The 17,206-nt window shown below is 34.5% G+C and overlaps 1 protein-coding gene and 1 long non-coding RNA gene across 3 annotated transcripts; both read right to left on the minus strand.

Moving 5' to 3' along the window:
* Positions 1 to 246: 246 nt before the first annotated feature.
* LOC131682878 (uncharacterized) lies at positions 247 to 1,835 on the minus strand. Its single transcript, XR_009304224.1, has 3 exons — positions 1,811 to 1,835; positions 1,177 to 1,291; positions 247 to 1,113 (listed from the first exon to the last, which is right to left on the minus strand). It is a non-coding gene; the product is annotated as an uncharacterized LOC131682878 (long non-coding RNA).
* A 1,409-nt stretch (positions 1,836 to 3,244) lies between these two features.
* Positions 3,245 to 11,964, minus strand: LOC131682875 (uncharacterized). 2 transcript variants are annotated; one of them, XM_058964662.1, is made up of 9 exons: positions 10,190 to 11,964; positions 6,919 to 7,106; positions 6,713 to 6,864; positions 6,387 to 6,483; positions 5,411 to 5,737; positions 4,778 to 4,892; positions 4,596 to 4,714; positions 3,318 to 3,446; positions 3,245 to 3,263 (listed from the first exon to the last, which is right to left on the minus strand). In XM_058964662.1, the coding sequence occupies exons 1-6, from the start codon at positions 10,239 to 10,241 to the stop codon at positions 4,887 to 4,889; spliced, it is 822 nt and encodes a 273-aa protein (XP_058820645.1). In that variant the 5' UTR covers positions 10,242 to 11,964; the 3' UTR covers positions 3,245 to 3,263; positions 3,318 to 3,446; positions 4,596 to 4,714; positions 4,778 to 4,886. The 2 variants fall into 2 exon arrangements, with proteins under 2 accessions (XP_058820645.1, XP_058820644.1); XM_058964661.1 differs by having other exon boundaries at positions 6,919 to 11,964.
* Positions 11,965 to 17,206: the final 5,242 nt, after the last annotated feature.

The raw sequence follows: 17,206 nt of genomic DNA on the forward strand, positions 1-17,206 counted from the left end.
CGGGGAAAGTCATAAAATGACTAAACGCGCTTTGGTCATAAAATGACTAAACGAGGTTTACTCACAAAATGGTTAATTTTTAACCATTTCTAAAAATTCAAAAAAAGGATAAATGGTTAAAAATTAACCATTATTAAAAAAATCGACGACGCAGAAAACGCAAAAAGAAGGAATTCTTTGGATAAAACAAATCTCTTGGCTTCTAAACATTTATTTAACAACTTAAACTAGTTTAACATGGTATCATCAAATATATATCAGCTCATTTTTTTAAACTTTTAACATTTTTTAAAGGATTGTGGATATATGCGTATTTCATTCATATGTAAAACTTATAAATTAACTTAATAGTAACATATCAGTCAGCCTTCTAATCCTAATCTTCATCATCTGAGCTTGCAATAGCTCTTTCGTAGTCAGAGATAGAATTACAAAACTCATTCACTCCGCTTCGCTTGCTGGATACCATTACCCTGTAACCCAGTATTGAAATTAAATCGATTAACTTGTACAACTGAGCCGGCGGTTTTACATTGAGTACGTCAAAAGATTTAATCAATACATCGATGCAGTTAATCATGCTGTCCTTACATCTAATAACTTCTCCTTCAATGGATTTATATGCCAGCAAATAATGTCCATACTGTCCTTGCATGCAAAAGTGACGTAAACGACATCGAGTATATCTTTCAGGAAATCAATTTTTGTCTTGCATGGTACGGGTAAAGGCATGTATTCGTCGCTTTGTTTTTCCCGTTTTAAAAGTAAATTTTTATTTGAAGTTTGCACTAAAAGATGCGGATTTTCGTAGCGAACTTAAAAATACGAAAAAGTGAAATTTGACCAAAGTGGCGTTTACGTCACTTTTGCATACAAGGGCAGTATGTCACAGCTAATTGCAAAAATCTATGTGTAAAATCAATAGGCGTTACGTTTACATTTTTATCAGTGTATAGAAATGGTACAGGTTGTTTTGCGATTGCATTGAAATTACCGGGATCCACCTAATAAGCGGCGCAGCAAGATCCTCCTCAATCGATACTCCGCTGGAATTTCGTTTGATGCCCTTATTATTAAGCTTGAGCATTACACGAAGACATCCCCTTAGATTATCTGGAATACATGTGAGAACATTTGTGAAATTGGTGTTTTAATTTTCTTGAAGATTTTACTTACCATCCTCTACCCTCTCGAACGCACTTTTACCGAACAATAGACCTTTAGCAAAAATGTTTTTGAGGTCTATGTTCTTGCTGTAGTTGTCGTGCATTCCCTCGTAAAATATTTAAATCTGAAAAATTGTTGGATTTTTATTATTTTTTTGTATAAAACAGTATCAAATGTTTTGGTAATAGTTAAGCCTAGGGGCAGATCACTTGTGATGCATTGTTGCAAATCAGCGAAATTAAATTCATTTATTTCCATCAATATAGAAATTCATGATGTATTTTGCGTTGCGTGCAATGTCTTTTGAGTTGCGTGTAAGACGTCAAAACCCACGTCAAATTCTACATTCCACAAAACGTCGAACAAAGTGGATCAGCGTAGGACGTTTTTTGAACTAACTTTTCTGCGAGGGAGTGCAAAGTTGATGCAAAAATGGAAATTAAATGCATTTTTTCTAATTTGATGCAAATTTTTTATACATCCCTAGAGTGATCTACCCCTAGAGTTAAGCTCACTTGGAAACTTAGATTGAATGAATACTACTATATTTAGACATTTAAAAAAGCACAGTTCAAATATGTATAAATATATTTTTAATTATTCCAGTAATGAGTGTCTATTTGTTTGATGTTTTGGAACTTACCAGTTTGCCACTATACGAACGAAAATGAGGAAAAACAGCCATGATCTCGTTGGCACTTTTCTTTCGATCAATCAGCGTCAAGTGCAGTTTACTACATTCGACCATAGTATCTCGAATAAATGTGAAGTTGGCAGTCGATGCTTCCTTTTTGGCACATTTTTCAGCGGCCCTGACCATTTCAGGATCTTCCACCTGGGGTACCTTACGCCGCTTATACTTTTTAAGCTCAGACGGTACTTTGTTAGCCAAGTTTCGAATGTGTCTCTGGATATAACCGGTATGCTCATGTCCACTTCCCTTATCGCCATTCTCGTAAAAAAAACAGTCTACAGAAAGAAGAGAATAATTTTTTTATTTCGATTATAGAGGTTTTAACTTTAAGGTCATTCGCCTCTTTGGGTTAGAAAAATTTCCTATGAAAAATTTCTAACCCTATGTGCGGGGTCGGGACTCAAACCCAGGTGCGCTGCGTACAAGGCAATCGATTTACCAACTACGCTACGCCCACGCCAAGAGAACTATACAAATATGAAAAGTTGTTGTCTTTTTACTTTTTAACGACATTCAATTAGATAGAGATTACTATGTAGGGAAAACAACGGAAATTTAAAGCTATAGTACTCAAGTGAGATCAAGGATGTGAAGTATACAAACCGGAAAACTAATTGTGGAATGGTAAAAAAAAAACACACTTTAAAATCTTACGAATACACTTTAAAACCTTACAAACTAATCTTTTGTCTTCTGCTGAAAGGAGTCGAGCTTAGGCAGAATTACTACGAACCGCTCTATTCTACTAACATGTCTCACGACAAAGGCAGACTTGTCCCTCTTGATTATGAGAACCGACTTTCCATACTTAGTTATTTCTAGCTAATTGAATGTCGTTAAAGTAAAAAAAGTGACAACATATTACTAAAAAAATTAATAAAAGTTATTGTTCATAATTCATTATTTGAGATAATATCCACATACCTCTTCGCTTCCACCTTCAACCGCAGTTGTTTTCAAATGTGGAAAGGCATGTAAAATCATCAAAGCTAAGTCTTTCTTTTCTTGAACTGACGGGTATCTGGAATGAATTAAAAAATTTACTTGTACATACACAAAACCTGTAAAAATATGAAGTGTACTTCAGCAAAAATGCTAATAAATAGCATAGATTAAAACAATAACTATCTGCGCACAATCATTCAATGATAATTCAGTTTTTCTATTCAGAATATTAATTAAATTGGCTATAATAGCAATAATATTTTTGCGAAAGTTTTTGCCACCTATCTGTTTCTTGTATACCTTACCTTTTTTCCTCGAGAATCGTGTCGTACCATGGACGACATAAGACTCTTACCATCCAACAAAGGTGTTCTCTTTCAGGAACCTGCTGTCGATCGAGCTGACGATAAAGTATCTTCTGCGCGAAAAGTTTGTCAGATTGAAGTAGTTCACGAACCTATGAAACATGAAGTTCAAATAAAAATGCGTTTTTAATTAACCTCTGAATTACCGAGAGTTTAGAAGCATTCGAAGGAGCAACCCTGTGGAAGTGGATGGCCTGTTTGCAAGTTCAATCTGTTTTTTCTTTGGCTCCTCAGTCACGCATGCAAAATGAGAGCTCCAAGCGACGTGGCGTATTCTGTTAGAAAATAACTAGCGCTATAAAAAGGAATTTTGGAAGGAAACGGTAAATTTTCGAACTGGTCGATATAATGTGCTTCGAGCACAAAGCACTATCAATGCATTTTCCTCCAAAATTTCTAATTCATGGTTTTGTGACGATTGTTACCTGTCTCAAATGCAACGATATTGTAATTAAGGAGTAAGCGTACACTGATAAAAATCTGAACCTTAATTCTATTTACTTCAATCCATATGAAGAAGAAATGCTAATGCTATCACGTACCCACATACCTTCTATGTGTCAACTGTATAAACTATGTATGCATACACATAAGTTATATGTGTGTATTGTTATAGAATCGAGTTTTATGTGCCTTTTAGTTATGGAATGTGCATGGAAGATTAATATTTCATCGCACGCAGTACGACCAGAATAACTAATTATTTATTCCAAGACAATATATATATATATATATATATATATATATATATATATATATATATATATATATATATATATATATATATATATATATATATATATATATATATATATATATATATATATATATATATATATATATATATATATATATATATATATATATATATATATATATATATGTATATATATATATATATATATATATATATATATATATATATATATATATATATATATATATATATATATATATATATATATATATATATATATATATATATATATATATATATATATATATATATATATATATATATATATATATAAAATACACACATTGGATTTATATGCCAGCAAATAATGTCCATACTGTCCTTGCATGCAAAAGTGACGTAAACGACATCGAGTATATCTTTCAGGAAATCAATTTTTGTCTTGCATGGTACGGGTAAAGGCATGTATTCGTCGCTTTGTTTTTCCCGTTTTAAAAGTAAATTTTTATTTGAAGTTTGCACTAAAAGATGCGGATTTTCGTAGCGAACTTAAAAATACGAAAAAGTGAAATTTGACCAAAGTGGCGTTTACGTCACTTTTGCATACAAGGGCAGTATGTCACAGCTAATTGCAAAAATCTATGTGTAAAATCAATAGGCGTTACGTTTACATTTTTATCAGTGTATAGAAATGGTACAGGTTGTTTTGCGATTGCATTGAAATTACCGGGATCCACCTAATAAGCGGCGCAGCAAGATCCTCCTCAATCGATACTCCGCTGGAATTTCGTTTGATGCCCTTATTATTAAGCTTGAGCATTACACGAAGACATCCCCTTAGATTATCTGGAATACATGTGAGAACATTTGTGAAATTGGTGTTTTAATTTTCTTGAAGATTTTACTTACCATCCTCTACCCTCTCGAACGCACTTTTACCGAACAATAGACCTTTAGCAAAAATGTTTTTGAGGTCTATGTTCTTGCTGTAGTTGTCGTGCATTCCCTCGTAAAATATTTAAATCTGAAAAATTGTTGGATTTTTTTATTTTTTTGTATAAAACAGTATCAAATGTTTTGGTAATAGTTAAGCCTAGGGGCAGATCACTTGTGATGCATTGTTGCAAATCAGCGAAATTAAATTCATTTATTTCCATCAATATAGAAATTCATGATGTATTTCGCGTTGCGTGCAATGTCTTTTGAGTTGCGTGTAAGACGTCAAAACCCACGTCAAATTCTACATTCCACAAAACGTCGAACAAAGTGGATCAGCGTAGGACGTTTTTTGAACTAACTTTTCTGCGAGGGAGTGCAAAGTTGATGCAAAAATGGAAATTAAATGCATTTTTTCTAATTTGATGCAAATTTTTTATACATCCCTAGAGTGATCTACCCCTAGAGTTAAGCTCACTTGGAAACTTAGATTGAATGAATACTACTATATTTAGACATTCTAAAAAGCATAGTTCAAATATGTATAAATATATTTTTAATTATTCCAGTAATGAGTGTCTATTTGTTTGATGTTTTGGAACTTACCAGTTTGCCACTATACGAACGAAAATGAGGAAAAACAGCCATGATCTCGTTGGCACTTTTCTTTCGATCAATCAGCGTCAAGTGCAGTTTACTACATTCGACCATAGTATCTCGAATAAATGTGAAGTTGGCAGTCGATGCTTCCTTTTTGGCACATTTTTCAGCGGCCCTGACCATTTCAGGATCTTCCACCTGGGGTACCTTACGCCGCTTATACTTTTTAAGCTCAGACGGTACTTTGTTAGCCAAGTTTCGAATGTGTCTCTGGATATAACCGGTATGCTCATGTCCACTTCCCTTACCGCCATTCTCGTAAAAAAAACCAGTCTACAGAAAGAAGAGAATAATTTTTTTATTTCGATTATAGAGGTTTTAACTTTAAGGTCATTCGCCTCTTTGGATTAGAAAAATTTCCTATGAAAAATTTCTAACCCTATGTGCGGGGTCGGGACTCAAACCCAGGTGCGCTGCGTACAAGGCAATCGATTTACCAACTACGCTACGCCCACGCCAAGAGAACTATACAAATATGAAAAGTTGTTATGTGTCTTTTTACTTTTTAACGACATTCAATTAGATAGAGATTACTATGTAGGGAAAACAACGGAAATTTAAAGCTATAGTACTCAAGTGAGATCAAGGATGTGAAGTATACAAACCGGAAAACTAATTGTGGAATGGTAAAAAACACACTTTAAAATCTTACGAATACACTTTGAAATCTTACAAACTAATCTTTTGTCTTCTGCTGAAAGGAGTCGAGCTTAGGCAGAATTACTACGAACCGCTCTATTCTACTAACATGTCTCACGACAAAGGCAGACTTGTCCCTCTTGATTATGAGAACCGACTCTCCCTACTTAGTTATTTCTAGCTTATTGAATGTCGTTAAAGTAAAAAAAGTGACAACATATTACTAAAAAAATTAATAAAAGTTATTGTTCATAATTCATTATTTGAGATAATATCCACATACCTCTTCGCTTCCACCTTCAACCGCAGTTGTTTTCAAATGTGGAAAGGCATGTAAAATCATCAAAGCTAAGTCTTTCTTTTCTTGAACTGACGGGTATCTGGAATGAATTAAAAAATTTACTTGTACATACACAAAACCTGTAAAAATATGAAGTGTACTTCAGCAAAAATGCTAATAAATAGCATAGATTAAAACAATAACTATCTGCGCACAATCATTCACTGATAATTCAGTTTTTCTATTCAGAATATTAATTAAATTGGCTATAATAGCAATAATATTTTTGCGAAAGTTTTTGCCACCAATCTGTTTCTTGTATACCTTACCTTTTTTCCTCGAGAATCGTGTCGTACCATGGACGACATAAGACTCTTACCATCCAACAAAGGTGTTCTCTTTCAGGAACCTGCTGTCGATCGAGCTGACGATAAAGTATCTTCTGCGCGAAAAGTTTGTCAGATTGAAGTAGTTCACGAACCTATGAAACATGAAGTTCAAATAAAAATGCGTTTTTAATTAACCTCTGAATTACCGAGAGTTTAGAAGCATTCGAAGGAGCAAACCCTGTGGAAGTGGATGGCCTGTTTGCAAGTTCAATCTGTTTTTTCTTTCTCTGAATAACACCAAGGATTATCAGACGCGGACCATGTCTTGTGATTCCCATACTGGTTAGGTGCGATTCATACAGTTCCAGCAAAGAGTGATCGTTAATCTGTTCATCTAAAAATGTTGTTGTTTTAATAAATATTTTCAAATAAATGGATTAGGTTAAGTTGAGTTAATCTATTTTGCAGTGAATATAAAACTGATCTATTATTCACCATTATCACTAGTAGTATCATGCTTCATTCAAATTTGATATTTTCTAATTAATTTGTCACTTTTTCCATCTATCTAGCACAGTATTTCTTTCTCATTCTTTATTTATTCCTCGAACAGTGATTCATTATTTCCAACTCACCGCAAAATTAATTTTCTACCGTTCAAGAGTGATTAGCCATAAAAGCATGCAATTTTTTAAAAGGTATTTGGAAGAGATAGTTAAATGCTCCATTCGTGCTATTATGTGTGTTAATTTCGAAAAAGATAGAGATAAATCTTTACCGATATAACTAACCTATCTTTTAAATTATTAAACTACTTTGTGATGGAACTCGAAGATGTAAGGCTTCGTTAACAGAGAACGATTTGGAAGAATATTTATTCATCGACATATTTTACGCTAATATAAAAGAATTCCTCTTCTCTGTCAAAACACCGCCATAAGCTATAAGTCTTGCGAGTAAGTAATTTTGCACATGAAACACGAATATTTTGTTCTTCCACTTCTACAATGTAACTAAAAGAATTAGAACAAAAACGTAAACAGTTTAACTTTTGAAGTATGCAAATTTTATCATCGTTTGATAGAATAATTGCTTTTAACAGCCCGAATTCATTTTGTTCACAAATATTATATTTGACAACTAGGCCTGGTTTAAAACTGGTGCCATTTATTTTCATATGTCTGATTGTTGATACCGTTTTTGGAAGATCAAATATAAGCAGGGCGTAATCCAAGGAATCTTTCTCTATTTCAACCATCGAAAAAATATCAGTTTTTCTCAAATCGTAATTGTGATGATGTATACCATAAATTTGCCGCAAATTCAAACGTTTTGTCAAACTGTATGTCAAATTTTTAAAGTTGTTGCATGTCTTTGACTGATTCTTAGACTCTTTAAATTTGGCTTCAAACTGCATGCAACTAAAATTGGCAATTGGACCACATTCATCAATAACTCGTTTATAATGCGCAAGATGATGCACTTTATTGATAGGGTCTGATAAAGGAAAACAAGTTTTAAATAAGACGAAAAAATTGCAAATTGCATCGTCTAGAACGCTTAGCATAGATTGCTTCAGTTGATACGAGAAACAATAGTACGTTATTTTTAAAAGATGACCTATTATTTGTACATATTGCTCGGCATTGTTAAGCACATCCCAAAACAAAAATGGAAATGAACGCAAAAGTGTCCAAGTTTGAGCCGCTGATTGTCCTATTGCATTTGATCTAGCTTTGAGTTTGTCTATTGTAAAATTTGATGATGGTTTGTCGCTAGATTCTGCATCTCCATAATGGAATTGCTTTATTCTATTGTTAACGTCGGAAATGGAAATTAACTTTTTGACATTTACAACATTATGTAAAATTAATTTTATCACCATACTAACAACACCTTCCAACAAATCATGCATGGGGTCGAAAGTGAAATTATTTGCAATGTGAAAAAATGGAATATCATGCAAGCTTGACCTTTGCTTTATTCCAACTTCATTTGGTTTTTTGGTTTTGTTGCATATTGCAACAAGATCTGATGCAATGCTCTCGGGAGTTCTAATTGTGGCAACTTCACCATATGATCCGGATAGAAAAAAGTTCCTTTCGATGTAGCACATCCTGCAAAATAATGATGATTGTGGAGGCATAAGTTCAAATACATCATGAATAGCCATAGTGTCACCAAGCACATTGACTACCAAAGCTCGTAATGTGTATGCGGCCTCAGATCCTATTTGAATAACAACTCCATTCTCGGCAGATAACATTTTCAGATCTTCAACAAGAGGTTCCAATACTTTTTTGTATCCATACTTTTTAATTACTTTTGAGTGAACCATTAATGCAATGTAAACGCGATCCAATGATGAATTAATAATCGGATCAAAGTTTTGGATTTTAAAAGTTATATTTGTCAATTTATTATTACCTTTACGCGAGCCTAAAGGGTTTAAATATTCGCCTTCATCAATGTGCATAGATAGTCTGATAGTATTGGGATATTTCGTTAAAAATTCATGACTTCCAAAACGTTTTCCATCTTTAAACCCACACAGAGTTCCATCCAGTCTAGAATGCTCATCATCAATCATCTGTCGAGCTGTTGTATTTTGCATAATAAACGCTAATGTCTCTCGGATCGATATGTAGTGTGCCCGGTCTTTAGATATACTAATATTTTTTTTAACAAGCGGTGCCTTTCGGCATGATCGTCCAAAACGCCGTACCGTTCTTCCTAGCCTTACTATTGTTGTTTTTTTTGTTTTTCCCAAAACAATTTCTCGTGGTTCGGGTATGGCGCATTTAAACTTTCCCGATAGAAATGCCAGGTTTCGCTCAAAGGATTGAACATCAACAAAAAGATTGGGAAGTTCACAACCATTAATCAAATTGATAATAGCTTCATCGTTGCAATTCAAGCCTTTCAAAAGAACAAAATTGTTGATTAACCCAATGATGAATCGATTATATTTATCCATCATGTTTTTGCTGCACGTCATAAAAGACTGTATTTTGGTTTCTGTGAGTGCCACGTCACATCGCATTTCTGTAATTAAATCTGATACCGATTCGTACATTTCCTCTAATGAAACAGGCTTTAAGAAAAAAACCAGAGTTAGTAATTTTCCCTATACCCATGGCTCTGGAACCTCCTTCGATTGCAACATCATTTGTATCATCGTGTCTCCAAACATTAGTTCCCATATCAACTTCATGACTTATTGGATGAAATTGTATTAAATGTTTTCGTAAATCTTTGAAATAGGTATTTGTTTTACCACAAACTGAGCATCGAAATGGTAGATCATTAGGAACTGTAGTTTTCAGTTTATGAATTGTTATGAAATGCTGTTTCAATTCGTCTACGTGACCTGGGATGAGAAGATTGCATTCCGGAATATGGCATCGAAAACCTTTCGTTTGATGGATTTTGTTTTTAAGTTGTAGATCAATATGGTTTTATGAACATTAACATTACCTTCCAATACGCGAAGGGTCTCCTGATCCAGTTTCTCCATTAATTCTTCCATCTGTAGTATGTAGCCTTCAGTAGTATTACTACTGCTCTGTACACTGGCCAGAGGAAGTTCCGAAAAACTCTGGAAACTGAAACATACAATGCAAAAAAATACAATTTAACAACACCCGCACAATAACCCCTAGCAATAACAGAAAGTGTCGCAAATAGTTTTAATAGTGAATATGGAGCTCAATGTGGTAGATGTTCGCACCCTGTCATTCAAGCATATTAGACACAATGCACTGATTATGTTCAGAACCAATATCACTACCACAGCAGAATTTTTTGTTTTGTGAAACAACATGCAGCATTTTCGTATACAGTGTGTCCCACATTTATACGTTTACTTTATTTTTTCAGGAGAGGTTTGTCTCTATTTAAACAAACTGCAGTAAATTTTTAGAGCTGAAGATAATCGCTGAGGGTATTTATGGGGTAAGTTGGCGGAATGCCTGAAAATAAGCAATCAAATGGAAATTCGATTACATCAGTGGTCTTTATGAAATGTGCCGATTGTCTTTTCAATAAAATGTTAAGGAAAATACTTCGAAATGCCGTTCGTGTAGTAAGAATGCGACCGGCATATCCTACTTGACCATCTCAGGTAGATCACCTCAAGGTATTGCATATTCTCAACGAACAATAGTCATGTTCCCAGGGCAGATTCCCACGTGCCAATATTGCGATCAGCCGCTATACCACGGAAAACCTTGCGCAGAGGCTGTTAAGGAAATTCCTTCGGCTGCAAACAAAGCCAGTATACAGTCATCGTATACTAAACTACAACCGGTTGGTAAACCAATGACTGCGGACCAGGCAGTAACAAACACCAACTCAACAACTATCGGGCCCAGTACCACTAAACCAACCGCCATTACCAACATCGAAGTAACAACGATTACACCAAATGTCTCCAAACCAACAACCAACACCACCAATAGAATCAAACACCGATGAAGAAAGATTTACAACAGCGACCCGGAAGTACAAGAATCAAACAAGAACATCCGACCGTGAGTATCATGAATGACGACATGGACGTGAACGAAAACGCGAAAGAAGACGGACCGAATGACCCCAAGGTGCGGCAGACAACGCGCTTAATGTCTAACCACCAAGGAAGTGACCTCAACACGCAGCAGCAAGCTGCGTTAACAAATCCCTATGGACAGTTGAAAGTTAATGTTAATTTCTACATATTGTAAAAATCGAAAAAGACCCACGGCTCAGTTATGCTAACGCATTGAGCCGTGTCAAATAAACAAAAAAAAATAAAAAAAATGCAATTAATTTCTATTTTTACATCAACTTTGCATTCCCTCGCAAAAAAAAGTTTGTTTAACAAACGTTCTACGCTAATTGACTTTGTTCGACGTTTTATTGAATAGCCCTACAGTTTTTTGTAGTGTTTTGACGTCTTACACGCAACGCAAAATACATCATGAATTTCTATTTTGATGGAAATAAATGCATTTAATTTCGCTGATTTTTAAAAATGCACCACAAGTGATCCGCCAGGTACACCCCTGTAGACAGACATATAATTACAAGTTGAATTTCAATGGTATATTGCTACTTTTTGTTCTTAAGGGAGGGGTAAGGGTTTCAGCGCGCAAAAAAAACTTTCCTGCGAAATTTTTTTTAGAACTTTGGGTGAAGCGAATTGATCAAATTTTTTGTACATTATAATGTATCATTTCAATAACATTCTGTAATTCAAAAACTACTCAACCGATTTATTTCAAACTTTGCATGCATTCTTAAATACCTAACCTCTACGTTGATCTTTCGAGATAATTTTTCAATTAAGGGGGTTTTTTATTAAAAAATGGCGCAATTTTTCGTGAAAAATGGCAATTTTTATTTCAAATTGGTAAAAAAAACCCTTTACTGCCAACTTATCTCAACATAGGGGTTAGGTATTTTATACATAAAATGTGTATGCAAAACAAATCGGTTGAGTACACGTATATGGCACCCCTATCCCGATTGCATTGAACTGACATAAGTCAACATCTCAGCGGGCACACAAATTATGGGCCCCACTGACAGTTCCGATTGTTCTGCTCATTTTGCTTGAAGCTCGTTCTGCACTAATCATACACCGTACGGTATAACTCGATCTTTAGATGTTTGTCGAAAAGTGAAAAAATTGGACCGAAAAGTGAAGAAAAGTGTTGTTTTGAACATGTCGGTGAATAACAAAAACTTTTCGCCATGATACCAACAAATTAAACGAACTGGACCAAAGTTGTGTTGAATGAAATCAATTATGTTTATTGTGGATCGACCTTAACGCGACGTTTTAAATCTTGGCTTTGAAAACATAGCGGCGTAGCAGATACCTGGTTGAGTAGTTTTTGAATGGCAGTTAACACCGCAAATTGTATTTTTTCCAGAGACGTTCTACAAAAAGCTTCGTGACCGAGTCGCTTGTCGATATTTTGGCATAGAAAAATTACAGAAGGTGATACACTATAATGCACAATGTTTTGATCAATTCGATTCACACAAATTTCTAAAAAAAATTCGCAAAAGTTTTTTTCCACGCTAAAAACCCTCTCCCCTTTAACGAGAACCTAATTTTCTGAACATTTCTTTAAAACAAAATAAATTCCAGAAGACAAATGTACAGTGAGGTTTAAGCTTTAATACAGTGCATTTAGCTTTCAGAAAAAAAAATTAAGGCTTGTGTACATGACACGACCAGGGTGCCATTACAAGTGTAACGTTTTTAAGAGCATGCAATATAATTCGCGACTGAATATTAATCTATCAAAATTATCGACTCATCTCAGGACTGGAGAGTATATAGTCCCCGGTAAAAATAGGCTACGTCACGTTCTGATTTACTACCGCTTCTATGTTACAATTTGATATACACCCTTGCCTAAACATAATTTATTATTGATCCTATGACAATAGTAAAATTAAAAAACCTAGTACAACACCATACTCGCTGCTATGCTTTCAAACAAATCGATTTTTTCAATTAATCAATTATCTGCTGGCATTAAGGGGTTACATACATTTTTGTGCGAAAAACGTCAAGAAAAAATTTACGTAAGGACATAAAGCAATGATTTACATCATCAAACTTATAATATTTTAGTAGCACATTTTTCAGTGAAATAAACAAGCATAAGTTCATAAAAATATTTTGATAATTGGCGGAGTTATGGTTTTTTCCCCGAAACCCTTTTTTATTTAAGAGGTCTGCGGTGATCACGATGAAAGACCAATAGATCAACTAAAATCCCAATATGCTAAAAAACCACTGTTTTAAGCTCTAAAAATTGCATTAAAAATTATCATCCAAAAAACAAAAATTTATGCATAAAAAACGAATCGTAAAAGTACGAAAAACATTAATTACGACCAATTGAAAAAAAAATTGAAGAAAATCGGTTGAGTTGTTTTTCGACAATCATGATCATGGAAAAAACATTTTTGGAAAAACGACATTTCGAGATAATCGAGTTTAAAATTTCAAGTCACCATTGCCCTAGGTAGACGAAGCGCTTCCGATATATTTCTCGGATCTCTATAAAAATTTGTGAAAATATTCTCATGGAGTTGTAATTTCAGATAAAGGTATTAAAAAACATTCGATTTTTTTTTTAAATAAAAAGGACCGAAATAAATTTTTAATATTTCAATTGTGTACTAATGAAATTAGATAAACAATCTTTAGGTTAAGTATTTCTTAATCGATAAATGGCTAAACAAATAAAATTTATTAATAAATTACAATAATTTTACCGTACAAATCTGATGTTTTGGCAATATTATAATGAAACTAAAACAATGAACTTAGTGTATGTTCTGTAACGTTTTACGCGTTACAAAGTAGAACTGTCACAGAAATAATTACATTCTCAGCATAGCGTTTTGTTTTGAAATTTTGTTTTTAAAACAAGTTTAGAACTGTGTTTAAACACATAGAGAGTATGCAGCACAGTCCGGAAACGCTGAAGACATGACGTGACATGAATTTTAAACTAAATAGAGCATCCGCAAAATCTGCTGCTGAAGAGAGTAAGTTCTAGTTAAATTGAATTATCAGTTTTATACTATAGAACTGTCACTATTGTGATTCTAGAACTAAACCATGAAAATTAGAAACGTGTTGCAAATTAGGTAACATAGAAACCGGCATCGTATACCTGTTTTAAAGTCCGAAATATTAAAACAAGACGTTCTGCTGGGGATGTGATTGTTTCCATTCTCGTTCTGCTTTGAAACTCCTATATACAATACTACACTGCACGATATGATCTAAGGAATATGAACGATATAAAATACTTATACTTGCAAACCTGTGTAAAAACGAGGATAAAAATAACAACCAATCGGTGTTTTCACCTGGTCAGACTGCATTACCACCAGAAATTGCTTTAGCTTAGCTTTTTGGAAACAAACATCAACGCTGAAACTGCTCTCACATAACTTGAACCGCCGCCCACCCTCCAGCATCATTAACTCACCACCGCATTTCAGTCTATCCGACATATAAAACGCGTATGTATTAGTAGGCTCATTACCCTACAAACCGCCAAAATCATTTTGGCGTCTGGTTAACCCAACGCGCACACCATGCGTGAAAAAAAATTATGTGTGCCAATCCCAACGCAAACTCACAAGCAGCGCACATACGTCGCAGTCTGCAGTGTTGAACTCAATTCAGGCACGTCCCCAGATAGTGCAATAAAACATTTTTAATGTCGAAAACCACATCGTAAAAACAAAAATACGAAATCCGAAATTCCTCAGTTTTCCCTAGTGGTGGGGTAATACTAACAATGTTGATAAATTCATTCATTGATTTATTCTTGAAGGTCTCTAATCATCGAACATGAAGTCCAACTAGCTGCAGTCGAAATTCCTAGAAAAATGCAAGAAATGCAAGAAGACTGGAGAATGATGGCTCAAAATTGCGCTACCTAGAAATCTGTGAAACATATGGTCATGATTCAGAACACCAGGTATTCGATCAGTGCAGTAGTTACGACGATGATGATGATGTTACAATTCAAATCAAATGATAACTATTTAATGTTAGTTAAAGCCTAGGTTAAAGCCCATACTAACTAATATTGTCAATGGTACATTTAATATATAACTTCCAAAGTTTTACACAAAGTTATTGTTTAATGTGATTGTGTATGTATATGACAATGGACAAAACGATATTTTGAAATACATAATCTGCTGTAGCTGTATATTCGGCCTCAAAACAACAAAATTCGACTGGAATTGAACATATTAGTAAGATCCAGTGATGGTTTGCTCATCAGTGTTCGTTGAGAGAAAAGAGCTATCACACGCTACACACGTATTTTCATTGAGAGTGCGAGTGCGCGCCGGTAGGTCTCTTACACACAATGCCATCGCACGATCTCGGGCATCTCACACAGCTCGCTTCAGAACTGTGCACAGGCAAAATAAAATGATAAAATCAGTTCTCACACAACTGAAATAGACGAAGAAATGTGTACGCAGCTCGCACAGCTCTGCGTAGTTTACAGTTGTATGCACAGAGCTATGCACAGTGTTATGAGTGAGCAGAATTGAAATAAATCACTTTTAAAGAGGCAACATTATTTGATATATTATATGACACGTAGAGATCTATATTGGTAATTGGCATCCACATCAAAGATTTTCTTCTTTAACAAAATAGTCAACTTCGTATTCATTGTTTGATTATCATGTTCAATGTTGATATTTTTGAAATTCAACTTCTGAGAACAAAAAAGCAACACATTTTTTTTAATAGCCCGCCTCACCCCCACACTAAAAAGCTCACAAACGAAGCCCCCTGGTAGTGGACACATCAGTTCTCAGCGTACAAAAAAAAAGGTCAGCACAACAAAACAAAGTTACGAATCGCGGAAACGCTGAGAACAAAAAAAAACAATACGAGACCGACAAAACACAAAATTTGACAAGAAGCTACGGCGAGTACCCAGCGGAAAAGGATCCCTTTAAGGGTCCCATCGTAGCTTTGCAGGAAGCTCATAATAATTTAAATTTATTTATTACTTATTGCTAGAAAAAATGCATTTATCAATTGTTTTTATTTAAAAAAATGTTAACCAATTATAGCTAAAGGATTAAGCTCGATTGGTGGTGAACGAAGTTTATATTAAAAATTCTCCTATTTTATTTTTTAAAATTAGTTTCAATTTTGCTTGGAAACGAGTGCGACATGTTATTTGCTTTAAATCAGTAGGAAGCTGGTTGAATAACTTAGGTCCGATGAAAGAAATGCGTCTTTGACCAAGGTTCGTGGATACTCTGGAGTATAATAAATGATTGGCTTGTCTGGTGCTGTGAGCTCGAATTCCTGTCGTAAATTCTAGATTATTATGAGCAATAGTATTATGCAAAGCATTGTGGATGTACATTATTGTTTGGTAGTTAGTCAACCCAAGCAAAGGTAAAATGTTATGGGCATTATTATTGTATAACAAAATAGTAGGGTACATAAATGGTTTTTTATAAATAATTTTAAGACATCTGTTTTGAAGCGTTTGTAGCTTTTTCAGATTCGAAATACTGGCACGGCCCCACACAGATACAAGGTAGTTCAGCAATGAGTGGATGTGCGCATAATAAAATTTTAGAAGTACATGCTGGGGAACAAAAGAGCATACTTTACGCATAGCCCCACATAACGATGCAACTTTTCTCTCTATAGATGTTATATGCTCAATCCAGGAGAGTGTGGGGTCTAAGTGAAGTCCTAAATATTTGAAGCAGTTAGTTTCCTGAATTACAGACTGTCTCATTCTTGGGTCTGGATGCACGCCCATAGCTCTTCTAGATGAACGAAACAGCATATATTTAGTTTTTGATAGGTTCAAGGAAAGAAGGTTTTCGTTGAAATAGGTCGTTAGTGTTTTTAAATCCGATTCAATGTCGCGTACAATTTCCAGGCAGTTGTTGTTCGGGTAGAACAACGCGGTGTCA

The sequence above is a fragment of the Topomyia yanbarensis genome, chromosome 2, assembly GCF_030247195.1.
Source record: "Topomyia yanbarensis strain Yona2022 chromosome 2, ASM3024719v1, whole genome shotgun sequence".
Taxonomy (NCBI): Eukaryota; Metazoa; Arthropoda; class Insecta; order Diptera; family Culicidae; genus Topomyia; species Topomyia yanbarensis.